Below are 22,428 nucleotides of genomic sequence, written 5' to 3'. Positions count from 1 at the left end.
TATATGTAAAATATAGTTTGTTTTTAGCTATGGAATTCGATGTCAATATTGCTTTCCTTTCCCCTTTAAGAAGCTTTAGAAGGAGTTTCCGTTTTCTATTAATTAAAATTTCACAGTAACTTTTTTTTTTTTTTCCGGTACACGGGCCTCTCAGTGTTGTGGCCTCTCCCGTTGCGGAGCACAGGCTCCGGACGCGCAGGCTCAGCGGCCATGGCTCACGGGCCCAGCCACTCCACGGCATGTGGGATCTTCCCGGACCGGGGCACGAACCCGTGTCCCCTGCATCAGCAGGCGGACTCTCAACCACTGCGCCACCAGGGAAGCCCCACAGTAACTTTTAATCTATTCTCATTCTGCAGAGTAAACTGTTTGAACAGGGAATAAATAAAAACCAAAAAGCTTTACTAAAACTTAGGATGTGGGGATGTTTGAAATTGGGCATATGAAAGGCAGTGAATAAGTATTGGTTTCAACCTATGATGTAACAGAAGGGAGGTCATGGGGGCATTCAAGGTTAATACCTGGAGTTCACTTGGAGATGTATTGAATATTTTTAAGCCTTGGGTATTTACTGCAAGTAATCAAAAGGATCACTAACTAGAGAAAGCAGATATGGGTATGGGTTACAAATTCACAAACAGCAGTTACTAGGGTGCTCTAATTAAGGCTGTAGATGGTGTCTCTTTGACGTAGCTACTTTGAGTGTTCTAAAATCATGATTGCTACTCCATGCTTTAAGAAATCTGCCTGATACCTGGCAGCATGTTGTTGACACTAGTATCAGTAGCTATTAATTTAGACTTGACTAGATTTTTAGTAAATATTAGTATATAAATTTAAGATAAAAGTAAATTGAGGGGCTTCCCTGGTGGCACATTGGTTGAGAATCCACCTGCCAGTGCAAGGGACACGGGTTCGAGGCCTGCTCTGGGAGGATCCCACATGCCGCGGAGCAACTGGGCCCATGAGCCACAACTACTGAGCCTGCGCGTCTGGAGACTGTGCTCCGCAACAAGAGAGGCCGTGATAGTGAGAGGCCTGTGCACGGCGATGAAGAGTGGCCCCCACATGCCACAACTAGAGAAAGCCCTCGCACAGAAACGAAGACCCAACACAGCAAAAATAAATATATAAATTAATAAACTCCTACCCCCAACATCTTTTTTAAAAAAAAAAAAGTAAATTGATTTTACAGGTTTTGTCCTATATCTTTAGTTTAAATATATTGTAGAAAATGTATCCTCCCAAATAGTAAATTAACTAGTAGCCACCAAAAATTTAGAAACATTGATCCAAAAATTTCAAATGATAAATTGTTCAGTCAGGGATAAGTTATTCATTCCTTGAATACTAATCTTTAATAAAATGTGCATTTTAGTATTTATGAATATGTTATTAGAGATTTAAAGGATTATTATAAAAAAGCATTATTCAAAAGAACATTTTAGGTTTACTTTGGTCTTTAGTGAACATTAGAATGATGGGGTGGTCATCATATTTATCATTCAAGTACCTAGGAGAATTACCAAAATTTAATCCTGCTAGTATCATCAAGACTTGATAAATTATGAATACCAGATACTTTTTTAAAAATATATTTTCTCCTGTTGAGTTAGCAATCACCTTACATAAATGACACAGTCAAATAGGCTTTTTCTTTTCAATATAAAGTACCAGATTATGGGTGTGCTTAATGTATTAAAATGAAACCAAAACCAAAAAATCTAGAGGCATAAATTTAAAGCCACAATAATATCTTATTCTCTTACCTCTATCTTTTCTTTTTCCCACACTACTGTGCTAGGGTAGAGCCACATAGTACAAATAGCAGAATTTTTCATTAATGTATACTTGGTTAGGTAGAAAGCACCAGGAAAACACTCATCATTTCTTCTTTGTCTTTCTCCCTTTCCCACCCAAGATCCATAAAATTGCTGAGTCTTCCATTCTCTGGAGAAAATATAAACAGAGACATGGAAATCATTGCCATATTCCCATAGGGAAAGACTTGAAGCCAACTTGAAAGGAACTAGCTCAATTGGAAATCATAAGGAAAGCTCCAGGGTGGATGGGTTGTGGGACTATTTCAGGGAAACAAATCCAGGGTGTTATTCAAAAAGGTATTATACATCATATTGAGCCTTTCAGGTGTCTGGTCCTGGTGGAACTTCAGGTTCATGAATTTTTACAGGTAGGAAAGTTCTCAGAGCTGAGAGGCTTGAGATAGGAAAGTACATAATGCAAAATTTATTCAGCTGAAAGAACGAGGCCGACAGAATCTGTCTTTAGCTAAGTTTCTTATTTATTTCAGTATGTGGTAGTCAGACTGCATAGCCACAGAGCAGCGAGTCTCAGGATGATGCTTCTAGACCTATGTTTTTGGCAAATAACTTGTGATACATATAAGATGGTTAATTTCAACTGGGATAACCTGGGATAACTGGGATAAATGTATGCAGCCCATCTAGGTTCTTCTAGAAATAGAATTGCCTCTACTGTAATATAAGAAGTCTGTGTTTATATTATTTAGAGTGGCTTATATAATTTAGAGGTTTATGTATTTATTTAGTAAGGGTCGACAAAATTGGAAGTGGAACTGGAGAGTGTTTGTAATCCATGATATATCTTGGCATCTATGTCAAGAGAATTTTCTCTTTTTATTTAAGTTGATGGAAAAGTATATTGTTAGAGATACGGGGTTTAAGTTTGAGTAAGAGGTGGGTTATTAGTTACCAGGCTTCTAGATCATGTAGGCCATTAGTAATCACAGCCAGTTCATCGGGAACAGAAGACCAGCTTGGAAGAGGTCTCCCTGAAATGGTTCACACAAAGACACATCAAGCGACAAGCCCTTTGATAGAAACTGGAAGGAACTTCATGATGCAGCAGTTAACAGTCACATGGGTGGGGAGGTTGAACATCCTGCATAGTGCTGCCAGGAAATCCCTATTTTATACTAAGAGGGGGCTGGCTGGTTGCATATGTAGGATGTCCCATCTCCCCGCCCACATCGTCGAGACATACCAGACCGCCCACATCATCAGGACATATACCAGAAACACCACTCTGCCTCACTGAAGAACCATAAAATCTACGTGTCAAGGAAGTACAGATGCTAAGCTACATCACTAGAAAGGCATTCTGACAACTCTTCATTAGAGGATAGAGTACTGTTTTCTATGACCTTGGCTCATGAGACACAGTGGGTGTATGAGTGGATCTGTAAGCTCAGGGCCAGTAGGAAATTATTGAACAATAGTAGCCAGATGAAGAACCTGCAGAGTTCCCAGCAACTCCACTAGCCATACAAGTAATGCCTCCAGAATTGCACCTCCTCCTTTCAGCACTACACCAAGGTAGGTGAGTTTAGTAGTTGGACATATTTACTTAGGGTGCTCAGAGACAGAGTAGATAGAGGGAGAGAGAATTTAATTCCTACTGCAGAGAGAAGCAAAGGTTATAGCCTAAAAAGCATCCCAGAATTTCAGGTCTGAGTGTCAAGGTAATACTTTTTTAAATGTCTCAACTTCAGAAGCAGGAGATTTGGGTGCAGTGGCCCAGAGAAGATCCAGTAATTCTAAATCAAGTTCAAGTGGGTGCAAACACAGTCTAGTATCAGGGAAGACTCAAGTTGCAAGGGAGTGGGTGTGATTCCAAGGGAGAAAGTTAGTGGCATTCTCCGAAAACATTTAGAAGAAATAATTGATGTAAGATGCAGTATCCAATGATACCCAGGAGACTCCATCAAAGGCAAGGTGATAGGAAACATCAAGAACAGGGCTGAGCCCTTCAAAAACATGGGATAAGGAATAAAATAGTAAAGCAAAATCCAGCTTTACTGAATTTTATGGGCTAGACTCTTCTACTTCTGGATTCTCTAGAGAAGATAATCTCAGAATAAAAATAAGTCCATATATTTATTGGACTAATTTATTTAACTAAAATATATTTAAATGGAATAAATATAGCTTTATTAAAAATACACTGTCATACTTACCTTCTCAGTTTTCTCCATAGACTGAAAATTTCACTATGGACCTGTATATGAAAATTACTGATCTATAGGAGACGCTGCTGATAATCAATTCTGTCGATAGCATCAACCTGAGTGACAGCTTAGGATGCCATTGAGTTTTCCAGACTTTAATTAAGGTCCACATTAACCTGGCCATCTCAAAAGACTTTGGAGTTCTAAAAAGGCTTTATTCACTATGCATTCAAATCTGGGTTAAGTTTCCAGTAAACTGCCCTGGCTTTGGCAGTCTTCAAAGAGTGCAAGTGGGCCAATGTTAGGCTAAGGAAAAGGCTGACTCAGGTTTGGGGATTCAGAGCTCTTGTATCCTTTTAATTTAATTTAATTTAATTTTGTTTTATTTTATTTTATTCTCAGCAGCACACTCTCCACTGAAATTCTGGCCTCGGTTCATGGTTCAGGAAATTTGTGATTTCATGTCTAAGGACCCCAAAATCCCACAAAATTTATGCGCAAACCATTGTTTATAATTCCCTTATACCTGTCTATGGAGTCTACAGAGATATTTCTTCTTTCATCACTGATAATGATAATTTGTGTCTTCTAGTTTTATTTTTCTCCCTCAGTCTGTTTGGATGTTTATCAATTTTATAAATCTTTTCAAATAACCAATATTTCATTTCATTGAATTTTGTCTGTTATTGTCTTTCCTCAATTTCATTGATTTCTGCTTTTGTATTCATTACCTCCTTTCTTCTGATACTTTGGATTTAATTTTTACCCTTCTTTGTCCATTTAATATGGAAGCTTAGATCATGGATCTGAGATATTTTTTCTTTTCTAAAATAAACCATTAATGTTAGTAATTTCCCTCTGAGTACTGCTTTAACACTGTCACACAAATTTTGATGTTTTAATTTTCATTTAGTTCAAATTATTTTCTAAGTTAATTTATCTTCCTTTTAGAAACATGGATTGTGTAGACCTGTGTTAATTGCCAGATGCTTTGACTTTTTCAAGATATCTTTTTGTTACTGATTTTTAGGTTAATTCTGTTATGGTCAGAGAATATACATTATATGATATCAATTATTTTAATTCCTTAAGATTTAATTTATGGCTCAGGATGTGTTGTTTCCCAATCAATTTCCATGAGCTCTTGAAAAGAATGTGTATACTCCTATTGTTGGTTAGAGTGTTTTGTAAATGCCAATTTGTTGTAGTTTGTTGTTAGTGCTGTTCAGTTCTTTCATATCGTTGGTAATTTTCTGTCTACTTGTTATGTTAATTACTGAGGAAAAGATGTTGAAATCTCAAAGTATAATTGTGATTGTACTTCTTTTCCCCTAGGGAATGCACACTTTATTGATAGAGCTATAAAGAAATGTTAAGTTACTGGTTACTGTAAATGTCAGGACTGTGGTTAATTTGGGGGGGAGAAGGGTTTACAATTGGGTCAGAGCACATGGAAGGGCTTCTAAGGTGGCTGGAAAAGTGCTATTTCCTTTTTTTGGTAAAAGATACATATCATAAAATTCATCATTTTAACCATTTTTAAGTATACAGTTCAGTAACATTAAGTATATTCACACTGCTGTGAAGCCGTTACCACTATCCATTTCCAGAATTTATCATTCCAAACTGAAACTCTGTACCCATTAAACAATAACTCCTATTGCTCCCTTCCCCCAGCCCCTGGTAACTACCATTCTGCTTTCTGTCTCTGTGAATTTGACTATTTTACAAACCTTATATAAGTGGAGTCATCATTCTGTGTCTGGCTTATTTCACTAAGAATAATGTCTTCAAGGTTCCTCCATGTTGTAGCATGTATCTTAATTTCATTATTTTAAAGATGAAGCAATGGTCCATTGTACATATATGTGTGTGTGTGTGTGTGTGTGTGTGTGTGTGTATATATATACATATATATATAGTGATTGTACTTTTGTTTTCTTTTTTTTTTTTTTGCTTCATGAAATTTGAATCTCTGTTATTAGGTGCATAAATGTTCACTATGGTTATATTCCCTTGAGGAATTGACACTTTTATCACTATAAAATGGTTTCTGTTATCCCTAGTAATATTCTTTGATCTGAAATTTATTTTGTCTAATATTAATATAGCAACTCCAGCATTCTTTGATTAGTGTTTGCATAGTTTACCTTTTTCCATTCTCTTACTATATAGCTATCCATATTGTATTTAAACTTGTAGGTTTCTTATAGACAGCATATAGTATTATTGTTCTTCTTTTTAATCCAACATGGCTATCTCTTTAAATTGATACAAATTACACCTTATACCATTTACATTTAATGCAATTATTAATTTGTTTGTAATTATGTCTGCTATTTTATTATTTTCTATTTATCCCTTCACTTTTTCATTCCTTTTTTTCTATTTCTGAATTATTTGGTGGGTTCTACATTTCATTTTAGTATTCCATTTTTATTGATCTGTTGAAGTTTTACTATATTTCTCTGTACAATTTTTTAGTGATTGCCTCTTAGATTGAAATATACATACCTAATCTGTCAAAATTTCCTTATAATTAGTACTTTATTCACTTCAAGTGAATATAAAAAACTTACAACCATATCGTCCCCTTGGCGCCTCCCCTTTTTGTTTTAATTGCAATATGGAGTACATCTATATACATTGAGAACCTTCAGATGATTTTATAATTTTTCTTTTTGACAGTCACATATATTTTAAAGATTTAAGAAAAGAAAAATAATTATTATATTTTCCCAGATTGTTTACCATTTCTGTTGTTCCTCACTTATTCTTTTTTTTAAAATCAGGAACCTTCATTTTTTATTAATTTTTATTGGAGTATAGTTGCTTTACAATGTTGTGTTAATTTCTACTGTACAGCAAAGTGAATCAGTTATACGTATAAACATATCCCCTCTTTTTTAGATTTCCTTCCCATTAAGGTCACCCCAGACCACTGAGTAGAGTTCCCTGTGCTATACAGTAGGTTCTCATCAGTAATCTATTTTATTCATAGTAGTGTATATATGTCAGTCCCAATCTCCCAATTCATCCCATCCCCCCTTCCCCCCTTGGTATCCATAAGTTTCTTCTCTACATCTGTGTTTCCATTTCTGCCTTGCAAACCAGTTCATCTGTACCATTTTTCTATATTCCACATACATGCATTAATACACAATATTTGTTTTTGCCTTTCTGACTTACTTCACTCTGTATGACAGTCTCTAGGTCCATACACGTCTCTACAAATGACCCAATTTCATTCCTTTTTATGGCTAAGTAATATTCCATTGTATATATGTACCACATCATCTTTATCCATCCGTCGATGGGCATTTAGGTTACTTCCATGACCTAGCTACTGTAAATAGTGCTGCAGTGAACATTGGGGTGCAGGTGTCTTTTTGATATATGGTTTTCTCTGGGTATATGCCCAGTAGTGGGATTGTGGGGTCATATGGTAATTCTATTTTAGTTTTTTAAGGAACCTCCATACTGTTCTCCATAGTGGCTGTATCAATTTACATTCCCACCAACAGTGTAAGAGGGTTCCCTTTTCTCCACACTCTCATCAGCAGCTGAGGGTTGTCTTTTCATCTTGTTTATAGTTTCCTTTGCTGGGCAAAAGCTTTTAAGTTTCATGAGGTCCCATTTGTTTCTTTTTGTTTTTATTTCCATTACTCTAGGAGGTGGGTCAAAAAAGATCTTGCTGTGATTTACGTCAAAGAGTGTTCTTCCTATGTTTTCCTCTAAGAGTTTTATAGTCTCCGGTCTTACATTTAGGTCTCTAATCCATTTTGAGTTTATTTTTGTGTATGGTGTTAGGGAGTGTGCTAATTTCATTCTTTACATGTAGCTGTCCAATTTTCCCAGCACCAGTTACTGAAGAGACTGTCTTTTCTCCATTGCATATCCTTGCCTCCTTTGTCATACATTAGTTGACCATAGATGTGTGGGTTTATCTCTGGGCTTTCTATCCTGTTCCATTGATCTATATTTCTGTTTTTCTGCCAGTACCATATTGTCTTAATTACTGTAGACTTGTAGTATACTGTAAAGTCAGGAAGTCTGATTCTGCCAGCTCTGTTTTTTTGCCTCAAGATTGCTCTGGCTATTCGGGGTCTTTTGTGTTTCCATACAAATTTTAAGATTTTTTGTTCTAGTTCTGTAAAAAATGCCATTGGTCTTTTGATAGGGATTGCATTGAATCTGTAGATCGCTTTGGGTAGTACAGTCATTTTCACAATATTGATTCTTCCAATCCAAGAACATAGTATATCTCTCCATCTCTTTGTGTCATATTTGATTTCTTTCATCAGTGTCTTATAGTTTTCTGAGTACAGGTCTTTTACCTCCTTAGGTAGGTTTATTCCTAGGTATCTTATTCTTTTTGTTGCACTGGTAAATGGGATTGTTTCCTTAATTTCTCTTTCTTATCTTTCGTTGCTAGTGTATAGTGATGCAAGAGATTTCTGTGCATTAATTTTGTATCCTGCAACGTTACCAAATTCATTGATTAGCTCTAGTAGTTTTCTGGTGGCATCTTTCGGATTATCTATGTATAGTATGATACCACCTGTAAACAGTGACAGTTTAACTTCTTCTTTTCCAATTTGTATTCCTTTTATTTCTTTTTCTTCTCTGATTGCCGTGGCTAGGACTTCCAGAACTATGTTGAATAATAGTGGCCAGAGTAGACATCCTTGTCTTGCTCCTGATCTTAGAGGAAATGCTTTCAGTTTTTCACCATTGAGAATGATGTTTGTTGTGGGTTTGTCATATATAGCCTTTATTATGTTGATGAAGCTTCCCTCTATGCCCACTTTCTGGAGAGTTTTTATCATTAATGGGTGTTGAATTTTGTCAAAAGCTTTTTCTGCATCTATTGAGATGATCATATTGTTTTTATTCTTCAATTTGTTAATATGGTGTATCACATTGATTGATTTGTGTATATTGAAGAATCCTTGCATCCCTGGGATAAATCCCACTTGATCATGGTGTATGATCCTTTTAATGTGTTTTATTTATATATATATATTTTTTAATATTTTTTTTTTGCGGTATGCGGGCCTCTCACTGTTGTGGTCTCTCCTGTTGTGGAGCACAGGCGCCGGACTCGCAGGCTCAGTGGCCATGGCTCACGGGCCCAGCCACTCCACGGCACATGGGATCCTCCTGGACCGGGGCATGAACCCGTGTCCCCTGCATCGGCAGGCGGACTCTCAACCACTGCGCCACCAGTGAAGCCCTTAATGTGTTTTTGAATTCTGTTTGCTAGTATTATGTTGAGGATTTTTGCATCTATATTCATCAGTGATATTGGTGTGTAATTTTCTTTTTTTGTAGTATCTTTGTCTGGTTTTGGTGTCAAGGTGATGGTGGCCTTGCAGAATGAGTTTGGGAATGTTTCTTCATCTGCAATTTTTTGGAAGAGTTTGAGAACAATGGGTGTAAGCTTTTCTCTAAACGTTTGATAGAATTCACTTGTGAAGCCATCTAGTCCTGGACTTTTGTTTGTTGGGAGATTTTAATCACAGTTTCAGTTTCATTACTTGTAATTGGTCTGTTCATATTTTCTATTTCTTCCTGTTTCAGTCTTGGAGGTTATACCTTTCTAAGAATTTGTCCATTTCTTCCAGGTTGTCCATTTTTTTGGCATAGAGTTGCTTGTAGTAGACTCTTATGATGCTTTGTATTTCTGTGGTGTTCATTGTAACTTCTCCTTTTTCATTTCCAATTTTACTGGTTTGAGTCCTCTCCTTCTTTTTCTTGATGAGTCTGGCTAAAGGTTTATCAATTTTGTTTATCTTCTCAAAAAACCAGCTTTGAGTTTTATTGATCTTTGCTATTGTTTTCTTTGTTTCTATTTCATTTATTTCTACTCTGATCTTTATGATTTCTTTCCTTCTACTAATTTTGGGTTTTGTTTGTTCTCCTTTCTCTAGTTCCCTTTGGTGTAAGGTTAGATTGTTTATTTGAGATTTTTCTTGTTTCTTGAGGTAGGATTTTATTGCCATAAACTTCCCTTTTAGAACTGTTTTTGCTGCATCCCATAGGTTTTGGATTGTCATGTTTTCATTGTCATTTGTCTCTAGGTATTTTCTGATTTCATCTTTGATTTTTTCAGTGATCTCTTGCGTATTTAGTAATGTATTATTTAGCTTCCATGTGTGTTTTTTTTACTTTTTTCCCTGTAATTTATTTCTAATCTCGTAGCGTTGTGATCAGAAAAGATGCTTGATATGATTTCAATTTTCTTAAATTTACTGAGGCTTGACTTGTGACCCAAGATGTGATTTATCCTGGAGAATGTTCTGTGTGCACTTGAGAAGAAAGTGTAATCTGCTGTTTTTGGATGGAATGTCCTATAAATATCAATTAAATCTATCTGGTCTATTGTGTCATAAAGCTTGTGTTTCCTTATTAATTTTCTGTCTGGATTATCTGTCCATTGGTGTAATTGAGGTGTTAAAGTTGCCCACTATTGTTGTGTTACTGTCGATTTCTTCTTTTATAGCTGTTAGCATTTGCTTTATGTACTGTGGTGCTCCTATGCTGGGTGCATATATATTTATAATTGCTATATCTTCTTCTTGGATTGATCCCTTGATCATTATGTAGTGTCCTTCCTTGTCTCTTGTAACATTCCTTATTTTAAAATCTGTTTTGTTTGATATGAGTATTGCTACTCCAGCTTTCTTTTGATTTCCATTTTCATGGAATATCTTTTCCATCCCCTCACTTTCAGTCTGTGTGTGTCCGTAGGTCTGAAGTGGGCCTCTTGTAGACAGCATATATAAGGGCCTTGTTTTTGTATCCATTCAGCAAACCTGTGTCTTTTGATTGGAGCATTTAATCCATTCACATTTAAGGTAATTATTAATATGTATATTCCTATTACCATTTTCTTAATTATTTTGTGTTTGTTTTTGTAAGTCCTTTTCTTCTCTTGTGTTTCCCACTTAGAGAAGTTCCTTTAGCATTTGTTGGACAGCTGGTTTGGTGGTGCTGAGTTCTCTTAGCTTTTGCTTGTCTGTAAAGCTTTTGATTTCTCTGTTGAATCTGAGTGAGATCCTTGCTGGGTAGAGTAATCTTGGTTGTAGTTTCTTCCCTTTCATAATTTTACATATATCGTGCCACTCCCTTCTGGCTTGCAGCACTTCTGCTGAGAAATCAGCATTAACCTTATGGGAGTTCCCTTATACGTTATTTGTCGTTTTTCCCTTGTTGTTTTTAATAATTTTTCTTTGTCTTTATTTTTGTCAATTTGATTACTTTGTGTCTTGGCATATTTCTCTTTGGGTTTATCCTGCCTGGGACTCTCTGTGCTTCCTCGACTTGGGTGGTTATTTCCTTTCCCATGTTAGGGAAATTTTCAACTGTAAACTCTTCAAATATTTTCTCAGGTCCTTTCTCTCTCTCTTCTCCTTCTGGGACCCCTATGATGTGAATGTTGGTAGGTTTATTGTCCCAGAGTTCTCTTAAGCTATCTTCATTTCTTTTCTTTTTTCTTTATTCTGTTCTGTGGAAGTGAATACCAGCATTCTGTTTTCCAGGTCACTTAACCATTCTTCTGCCTCATTTATTCTGCTATTGATTCCTTCTAGTGTATTTTTCATTTCAGTTATTGTATTGTTCACCTCTGTTTGTTTGTTCTTTAATTCTTCTAGTTGTTTGTTCTTTAATTCTTCTAGGTGTTTGTTCTTTAATTCTTCTAGGTCTTTGTTAAACATTTCTTGCATTTCTCGATCTTTGCCTCCATTCTTTTTTCCAAGGTCCTGGATCATCTTCACTATCATTATTCTGAATTCTTTTTTTGGAAGGTTGCCTATCTCCATTTGATTTAGTTGTTTTTCTGGGGTTTTATCTTGTTCTTTCATCTGGTACATAGTCTTCGGCCTTTTCATTTTGTCTATCTTTCTGTGAATGTGGTTTTCAATCCACAGGCTGCAGGACTGTAGTTCTTCTTGCTTCTGCTGTCTGCTTTCAGGGGTGCACGTATCTTTTTGATTTATCGTTTTCTCCAGGTATATGCCCCAGATTGGGATTGCTGGAACATATGGTAGTTCCATTTTTAGTTTTTTGAGGAACCTCCATATTGTTCTCCATAGTGGTTGTACCAATTTACATTACCACCAGCAGTGTGGGAGGGTTCCCTTTTCTCCACATCCTCTCCAGCATTTATTATGTGTAGACATTTTGATGATGGCCATTCTGACCTGTGTGTAGTTTTGATTTGCATTTCTCTAATAATTAGTGATGTTGAGCATCTTTTCATGAGTTTCTTGGCCATCTGTATGTCTCCCTGGAGAAATGTCTATTTAGGTCTTCTGCCCATTTTTTGATTGGGTTGTTTGTTTTATTGATATTGAGCTGTATGTGCTGTTTGTATATTTTTTTTACAAGTTTTCTTTCTTTCTGAAGAACTTCCTTAAAAATTTTTAAAGTAAGTCTCCTAGCAACCAATCTCTTAGTTTCTCCTCCTATGAAAATCTCTTTCTTTCACATTCATTCTCTGAAGGTATTTTCACTGGATATAAAATTCTGAATTGTGATTATACTGCCTTCTGGCCTCTGATGAAAGAGTTATTTTTCTCAGCTGCTTAAAAAGTTTTTTCTTTATCTTTTGTTTTCACCAGATTATTATGTGTCTAGGCATGATCTTATTTGAGTTTAACCATTTGGGTTCTGCAGAACTTCTTAAATCTGTAAATTTATTTTTCATCAAATATGGAATATTTTAGTTATTTCTTCAAATAGTTTGTTTCTGTATCAGTCTCTCCTCTCCTCAGATTCCAATGGCACAAATGTTAGATGCATACATATGTCCCATAGGTCCCTACTATGTTCATTTATTTTTAATTTTTTCTCATTCTTGTTCAGTTTGGATAATTTCTATTGATCTGCATTTGGTTTTAATGACTCTTCATCTACCATATCCATTCTTCTATTGAGCCCACCTGGTGAGTTTTTTCCTTCAGATATCTTCTGCAGCTCTAAACTCCTCATTTGGCTCTTTTCATAAGTTCTATGTCTTATTCGAGAAGTCCTCTTTCTGTTAATTTCAACAACATCCACCGTTTCTTCACTGAATATGGTTATGGGAGCTGCTTCAAAGGCTTTGTAAAGACTGTACTGTCCAATTTTAAAATTTAATGTAATTGAAATGTAGTTAATGCATTACTGATTACAATAATTGCTGTTGGTTTTTGTAAGTTATCAAATTTAAGGGGATTCCCTTTATCTCTATATAATTAAAGTTTTAGTTAGGAATGGCTCCTGTATTTTATCAAGTTATTCTTAAAATCTATTAAAAGATCATAAAAGTTCTTTACAGATGATAATATAAGGGATTATATTGGTAGATTTTTATAATATTAAATTACCATTGCATTCCTGGAATAAGTTTTGTTTTAATGTAATATATTTTTCATTTTACTCTTTGCTGGATTCTATTTGTGAGTATTTTGTTTGTAATTTTGAATCTATATCAATGAATGCTATTTGTCTCTAGTATTATTCTTTCAGTATTTTGTAAGTTTTGATATTGACACTGTATTATTTTATGAAATGAATTAGAGAATTTTTAAAGCTTTTTTGTGGTTATTCATCCTTTCATATATGTTAACTTAAAGACATCAATTATAACTTCTTTATTTCCATTCTAGCTTTGGGATGGCTTTACAGTCCAACATTTCCACATTCCTCAATTATATTATCAGAATATTGGAAAATTATTTTTTCTGTGATGGGATTATAATTTTCAGGGTGAGGTTATTCCTTTATACACTTAACAAATATTTTTTGAGTGCCTACTTTGTGCAAGGCAAAACTTGTCTCCATTATTTCATAGAAATAAAGCCCTTGTATTTTTTCATTTGCACAAATGAACTGAAATTTTACAGTGTCTATTATTCAGTCTTTGCCATTATTGTCAATATTGGTGGGGATGCCTGTGATTTTTGGAGTTACTAAGGCTGACGTAATCTGTGAATGAATAAATGAATGACTGAATGTAGGAAAATGTCTTATGAAACACTGCACAATTTTTACCTCTGAAAACAAGATTTAATCTCATTCAACTAATTGACCTCCCCCATGGAAATTATGCTATATGGCCTTTTTGCTATGCAACTTCCACAAAACTTTTCACATATTTCTTGTCTGGAATGTGCCTGATCACATAAATTTATCTAAAGAAAATACACTTTAATTCCATTGAGACAACTAGAAAAATCCATTTGTCTTCTTAACAAGACAAATATGAAAACTAAATTCTAAATATTTTGAATTAACAGGTCTGTAGTGAAATCCAGGAAGGAATATATTTAATAAGAATCTTAGGGGATAATTGTGATCAGCCATAATTGTACATATTGTATGTTTCAAAGTAGACTTCTTGAAAACCCTGTACAAGGAATATTGTCCTCTATTATAAAAGCAATTGAATTTATTATTCAATAAGAAATAGTGTATGGTGATAGGAGGTACCTTAGTGTTCAGGAAAAAGTGTCAGATTTGGAGCAAAATTCTTTACTCACACTGTAGACTTGAACAAGTCTGAAACTTTGAGACACATTTTCCTCACACTGTGGGATAACAGAACTGACACTACAGAATTTTTTGTGTTGTATGGAATATAACTAAAAATGAAGTACCTAACTAACACTGTGCTTGGTATATGACAGGTACTGTACAATAGCTATTGCCATTTTTGCCATTATTAAATATGCAACTGCTGAGAAATGACCAGATAGTGTATTGACTTTGCAGAGTGGACATGTATCCTCATGAGGCTATATATTGGCATATGGTGAAGTTGGGTTTAGAGTGAGGTTATGATCTGTTGAGAGGGATGTATTCTTTTATACATTTAACAAATATTTATTTAGTGCCTACTTTGTGCCATGCATTGACCTAAGCATTATGAATAAAACAGTAGAAAAATAAAACAGATAACAATATTGACCCAATGCATCTTATATTCCAGTGGTTATGGCAACAAAGTTTTCCACATAATGGCAGTGAGGTAATACTTGTATATTTGAAACACAATTTGAAAAATAATTTTTGAATGTCAAACAGTTCGAGAATACCCAAACCCTCAACACAATCAACTTCTAGATGGATACAATCTGAGGAGATTACAAGATAATGATGAACAGAAATGGACATTCATAAACATTTTTGTTTAGAAGAATTTTAAATAATGTCTTTGATTTCTTTGTTGTGCTCCTTGAATTCCAATGGTTGTTAGTTACACCTCTGCAGATAAAAACTATTAACTCTATTAACTCTAAACATAATACAAAAACAACTATCTAAAGGTACTGGAGAAAAACCTAAAACAGAAAGATTCTGGAGGGTCTCAAGACTTGGAAGAAGAGAACAGCACTGGTTGAGTTTCCAAATTTCATGACTTACAGTCGAAGAGGAAGATGCAGTCTATGTCAGGTCAAGTGCCTAAACCTCCAAAAAATCTGCAGTTATTGTAGCCCAAAGAAACTGAGGACAGAGTTTGAGGAAATCTCAAAGCTGAAAGTTGAGGGAGCATATAGGAAAGGGTAGAGATAGAGGGAACCATAGATTCTTCTCTGGGGAACCATAAACTTGGCTTAAATCTCTAGCTAACCTCTGAACCATACATGTCTGGGGCAAAATCAAATTTCCTGAGTTGCCAAATTATAAAATTCAAAATATTCAAGTTTCATCAAAGGTAAGAGGAATGCAAATAAACTAGAAAGTATGGCCCATTCACAGGAAAAAAAAAATTAATAGAAAATGATCCTGAGGAAGCCTAGGCATTAGACTTACTAGACAAAGACTTTAAATCAACTCTCTCAAAAATGCTCAGATAGCCAAAGGAAACCATGGACAAAGAACTAAAGGAAACCAGAATTTGTCTCAACAAATCAAGAATAGCAATAAAGGGATATAAATTATAAAAAGAAATCAAATAGAAATTTGGGGGATGAAATGTACAAAAATTCAATTAAAAATTTACTAGACCAATTCAACTGCAGAATTGAGCAGAAAGAAGAAGAATTAAGGAACTTGGAGATAGGTCAATTTAGATTATCCAGTTTGAGGAGAAGAAAGAAAAAAATGAAGAAAAATGAACAGCACCTGAGAGAAACAAGATACTATAAAGTTTACTAAGCTCAATGAATGCTAAGCATATATTACTCCAAGAGATCCACACCAAGACATTATGGTCAAAATTACAAAGGATCTTTAAAAAATTAATAATGAATTTTCTTTAGAAACCATGGAGGTCAGAAGGCAGTGGGATGACATATTTAAAGTGCTCAACAGGGGCTTTCCTGGTGGCACAGTGGTTAAGAATCTGCCTGCCAATGCAGGGGACATGGGTTCGAGCACTGGCCCGGGAATATCCCACATGCCACAGAGCAACTAAGCCCGTGCACCCCAACTACTGAGCCTGTGCTCTAGAGCCCAAGAGCCACAACTACTGAGCCTGCGTGCCTAGAGCCCATGCTCTGCAACAAGAGAAGCCACCACAATGAGAAGCCCGCACACCACAACTAGAGAAAGCCCGCATGCAGCAAAGAAGACCCAGCGCAGCCAAAAATAAATAAATTGGAAAAAATAAATAAATAAACAAAAATAAATAAATAAAGTGTTCAACAGCAACAACAACAATTCTGTCAACCAAGAATTCTGCATATGGCAAAACTCTAAACTATCCTTCAAAAAATGGAGAAATTGAGATCTAAGGCACAGTAAAGTCAACAAAGTTGATAAACCTTTAGCTAGAAATACTAAGAAAAAAAGAGAGAGAAGACACAAATTTCTAAAATTATAAATGAAAGCGGGGAAGGGCATTATTACTGACCTTACAGAAATTAAAAGGATTATAAAAGAATAAATGAATAATTGTACTCCAACAAATCACATAACCTAAATAAAATGGACAAATGACAAATTCCTAAAAGCATGCAAGCTACTAAAAGTGACTCAAGGGACTTCCCTGGTGGCACAGTGGTTAAGAATCCACCTGCCAATACAGGGGACTCGGGTTCGAGCCCTGATCTGGGAAGATCCCACATGCTGCGGAGCAGCTAAATCCATGCGCCACAATTACTGAGCCTGTGCTCTAGAGTCCACGAGCCACAATTACTGAGTCTGCGTGCCACAACTACTGAAGTTCGTGTGCCTAGAGCCCATGCTCCACAACAAAGAGTAGCCCCCACTCGCTGCAACTAGAGAAAGCCTGTGCGCAGCAATGAAGACCCAACACAGCCAAAATAAATAAATTAAATAAATTAATTTTTTTTTAAGTGACTCAAGAAGAAATAAAGACTCTGATTAGACTTTATAACAAGTAAAGACATTGCATCAGTAATCAAAAAACCTTCCAACAAGACAAGTCCTGGACCAGATGGCTTCACTGGTCAAATTTTATCCATTATTTAAAGAAGAACTAATACCAATACTTTTCAAACTCCTACAAAATAAAAGATTAGGGAACATTTGTAACTCATTCTATGAGACCAGCATTATCCAGATACCAAAGCCAGATAATGACATCACAGGAAAAGACAATTATAGACCAATATCACTTATGAATATAGATGCAAAAATCCTCAACAAAATGCTAGCAAACTAAATTCGGCATCATATTATACACCGTGACCAAGTATGACTTATCCCAAGAATGAAAGGTGATTCAGCACATAAAAAATCAATTAATGCAATGCATCACATTAATAGAATGAAGGTAAGAAAACCACGTGATCATCTCAAATTATGTAGAAAAAGCATTTAACAAAATCTCTCTTTCATCATTAAAAACACAGAACATACTAGGAATAAAAGGAAACTTCCTCAACATGATAAAAGGCATGTATGAAAAACCCACAGCTAACATATCCTATTCAATAATGAAATAATGAAAGATTATTCTTTAAGATAAGGAGAAAGACAAGATATCTGCTTTCACTACTTATATTCAACATTGTACTGGAAATTCTATCTAGAGAAATCAAGTGAAAGAAAAATAAAGGCAGAGGAAAATTGGAAAAGAAAAAATAAAATTACCTCTCTTTGCAGATGATGTGATCTTACATATGGAATACCCTAAAGAACCCACACACAAAAATATAGATCTAATAAATGAATTCAGCAGAGTTGAAGGTTTCAAGATTAATACATGAAAATTAGGTATAGTTCTAAACAAGAGCAATGAGCAATCCATAAAGGAAATTAAGAAAAGTTCATTTATGAGAGCATGCAAAAAAATTTCAACTGATAAGAGCATCAGCCATAGAAAAGAATGAAGTACTGATAGAAGCTACAAAATGGATGAACCTCAAAAAGAAAGAAACCAGACACAAAAGGTCGCCTATTGTATGATTCCACTTACATAAAATAACCAGATTAGCTAAATTCAAGAGACAAAAGGCAGATAAGAAATTGTCAGGGGCTGGGGGCGGTGGCGAAAATGGAGAGTGACTGCCTAATGGGTAGTGGTTTCCTTTTGCAATGATGAAATGTTTTGGAACCAGAAAAAGGTGATGGTTGCATAATGTTGTGAATGGACTAAATGCCTCTAGATTGTACACTTTAAAGTGATTAATTTTATAATATGTAAATTTTATCCCAATAAAAAATAATGTATGTAACACTGAATGCATTATCATCATCATCGTCATATCATTACTATGGAAAACAATGTTTACCAAATTTTACTTTCTTTTATAAACTTAGATAATGAGAAGAAAAAATACGTAGACTAAATTTAAAACTACAGTTGGTATAATTTACATAACATGTTCTTGTCTTCTCTCTGTTCTCTTTCAGATTATGTCTGGCCATTACCTAGATATTTGTGCCCCGTCTGGATTTCTTTAGATGTTTTATTTTCTACAGCGTCCATCATGCACCTCTGCGCTATTTCGCTGGATCGGTATGTAGCAATACGTAATCCTATTGAGCATAGCCGTTTCAATTCACGGACTAAGGCCATCATGAAGATTGCTATTGTTTGGGCAATTTCTTTAGGTAATTAACTTTCTTGGCCAGTAGAATTGCAGCGGCTATGCTCAATACTTTCGGATTATGTACTGTGAACAACGTACAGACGTCGACTGGTAACATTTGCGTTTAATCGGGATTCTTCTATTTAATAATTATTCTTAACCTATTTATCTGATATTTAGGTTAACAATAATGTAAGAAATGTAAAGTATATAAATATGCAAATGTAAAGTTTCCATTTATCCTGCTAAATTATTTTATGTGTCAAAAATGCCAATGAATTCTGCAACACAGACACATAACCTTTGAGAAAATTAAAACGATTTGAAGATGACAAAGATACATGGTAAAATCTAAATTTTTAAAATGCAGCTTTTAAATCTTAGAAGAGATCAATCTATCCCAGAATATTAATCTTAATATTTTTATTCTAATTCTATATCTTCAGTGGAAAACTTTATAGTGCAAGATGAATCTTCACAAAGTAAACATGTCAAAATTTATGCTGTTAATCAACCTAAAATATACTATTTCCCCTTCACTTTTAAATATCTCCTTGAATTCTGGTTATACAGAAACAAAAACATCTATTGGTTTCTTTAAAGATTTCGGGGAGGTTAAAGGGAGAGAAATGATCATCTTACTGCTTTTATTTAAAATATTCATGCTCAACAATACTAATATTCAAGTCACAAAATTTAACCAATTGGAATATAAGGGATTTTACAATCCATATTTTCCTTTTTTTCCTCCTCCAGTTGGAACGTACATTTAGTGTCTCATTAAATAATTCCTCTTCAAAGTTATGTTTCTGTAAAAGATTCTGATAAATTTTACAATATCAAGATATCTTTACTGATATCATCTAAAGATCTTGACTCTGGGTTCATTGATAAAATAAATTTAAGTTTTAAGATTGTTCTATTATAGGTGAATGCGCACACACACACACACACCCCTTCAGATAAAAAACAATGAAATTTCTCCAAGAAAAAAAGTGAATCTATATACACAATTTGACCTACATATTCAAGGACTTATACATTTTACCCTCTCCATCATCAAGACCTTCTCTAGAAAGATGCCAGTTCTTACAGCGCTTACAAAGGAAATACACAGCTAAATTAAATCAGAATATTAAAAGCATCACCTTCTAACAATTGCAGACTGGGTAATTTGGACTGACTCTTGTGCTAAATACAACAAAAATATGGGGAAAATACTATAAGCATTGAGAAGCTAATAAGAAAATCTACAAACAATAAATGCTGGAGAGGGTGTGCAGAAAAGGGAACCCTCTTGCACTGTTGGTGGGAATGTAAATTGATAGAGCCACTATGGAGAACAGTATGGAGGTTCCTTAAAGAAATAAAAATAAAACTACCATACGACCCAGCAATCCCACTACTGGGCATACACCCTAAGAAAACCATAATTCAAAAAGAGTCATGTACAACAATGTTCATTGCAGCTCTATTTACAATAGCCAGGACATGGAAACAACCTAAGTGTCCATCGACAGATGAATGGATAAAGAAGATGTGGCACATATATATAATGGAATACTACTCAGCCATGAAAAGAAATGAAAATGAATTATTTGTAGTGAGGTGGATGGACCTAGAGTCTGTCATATAGAGTGAAGTAAGTCAGCAAGAGAAAAACAAATACCGTATGCTAACACATATATATAGAATCTAAAAAAAAAATGGTTCTGAAGAACTTAGGGGCAGGGCAGGAATAAAGACGCAGACGTAGAGAATGGACTTGAGGACACGGGGAGGGGGAAGGGTAAGTTGGGACAAAGTGAGAGAGTGGCATGGACATATATACACTACCAAATGTAAAATAGATAGCTAGTGGGAAACAGCCACATAGCACAGGGAGATCAGCTCTGTGCTTTGTGACCACCTAGAGGGGTGGGATAGGGAGGGTGGGAGGAAGACACAAGAGGGAGAAGATATGGGGATATATGCATATGTATAGTTGATTCACTTTGTTATAAAGCAGAAACTAACACACCATTGTAAAGTGATTATACTCCAATAAAGATGTTAAAAAAAAATATAGTGAGACATCCATAAAAAGACAGAAATCCAGGAAAAATGATTATGACTTTTGGGTCACGTCTGCTAATGAGGCATTTGCAAACCTGAAGATGTGATGACAGGTTGAGAAGCTCATTCAAGTCTCACGAGCCTGGCAAGGGTCAACGAACTTGGGCTTAGTTTGGGATCCCAAAGGACTGTACACTAGAAGTAAGGATGAACAAGGGTTAAACCACCCTTGGCATGGAGTTCAGGCCTGGTTCAAGCCACTCATCTAAGCAAAATAATCTTGAGCCTGGAAATTGGATTAAGGTGATTTCATAGTCTTCACCTTTCCAATTTTCTTGGTATAAACAAAAAAATCCTTATCATCCTAGGCTTCAAATGACTTCTTTCAATAATTTTCAATTCCTGTAACTGAAATACAATGATAAACAGACACATGAAGAAACAAGACAAATGAACTAGATATAACACAATAAAAGATAATACAAATGAACCCACAGGCACTCAAGATAGTTGAATTACCTGACATAGACTTTAAACAACTATTTGTAGTGTGAACATGGAAATTACAAGCTGAACTTACATATTTCAGCAAGAAACTGCAAGCTGTAAAGGGTGACATTTAAGATATAAGAAACAACGAGAAAACCTGGAGCTCAAACATATGAAAACCTTAGAACTCAAAGACAGATTAGACATGGCTAAAGAGAGCATTACCGGAGGTCAGTCAGAAGAAACTGTGATGAATGAAGCAAGGAAAATCAGAAGGATATAAAAGAGAAAATAAGAAGATAATGGACATACAGTACAAAGTGAGAAGAATTCCATAAGGTGAGAAAAGAATGGCAGAAAAGCAATATTTGAAGAAATAATGGCTTTTCAAATTGATGAAAAACACCAATTCTCTCATTTAAAGAGCTCAACAAGTCTCAAGCAGAATGAATAAAAAACAATCAACATTTAGACCCATCATTGTGACATTGCAGAAGAAGAGAAAACATATATCAACCTTAAAAAAAAAAGATCAAGTTAGTTCAGTAGAGCAACGATAAGATGGATGAATGCCTTCTCAACAGCAACAGTGAAAACTAGAAGATATTAAAATGATAGTGTCAGTGTGCTGATGAAAAGTGAATGCTGGGACTTCCTGGGCAGTCCAGTGGTTAAGACTCACACTTGCACTGCAGAGGGCGCATGTTCGATCCCTGGTCTGGGAACTAGGATCCCACATGGCACAGGGAGTGGTGAAAAAAAAATTTTTTTTAAGTGAATGCTAAATTAGAATCATATATTCAGCAAAATTATACCTCAAGAATCAAAGTGAAATAAAGACATTATCAAGCAAAAACTAAGAGAACGTGACAAAAGCAGTCTCCTGCTTAACAAAATACTAAAGGG

The 22,428-nt window shown here is 35.2% G+C and overlaps 1 protein-coding gene across 1 annotated transcript in view; it reads left to right on the top strand.

Moving 5' to 3' along the window:
* Positions 1–22,428, top strand: part of HTR2C (5-hydroxytryptamine receptor 2C) — a 258,251-nt gene that overhangs the window by 198,241 nt on the left and 37,582 nt on the right. The window contains exon 5 of the mRNA XM_067722943.1: positions 18,800–19,000. Within this exon, the coding sequence (XP_067579044.1) occupies positions 18,800–19,000 (201 nt within the window). The remainder of the gene's footprint in view (positions 1–18,799; positions 19,001–22,428) is intronic.

Source organism: Pseudorca crassidens, chromosome X (assembly GCF_039906515.1).
Source record: "Pseudorca crassidens isolate mPseCra1 chromosome X, mPseCra1.hap1, whole genome shotgun sequence".
Lineage (NCBI taxonomy): Eukaryota > Metazoa > Chordata > Mammalia > Artiodactyla > Delphinidae > Pseudorca > Pseudorca crassidens.
This window is presented reverse-complemented; position numbering and strand designations above follow the sequence as displayed.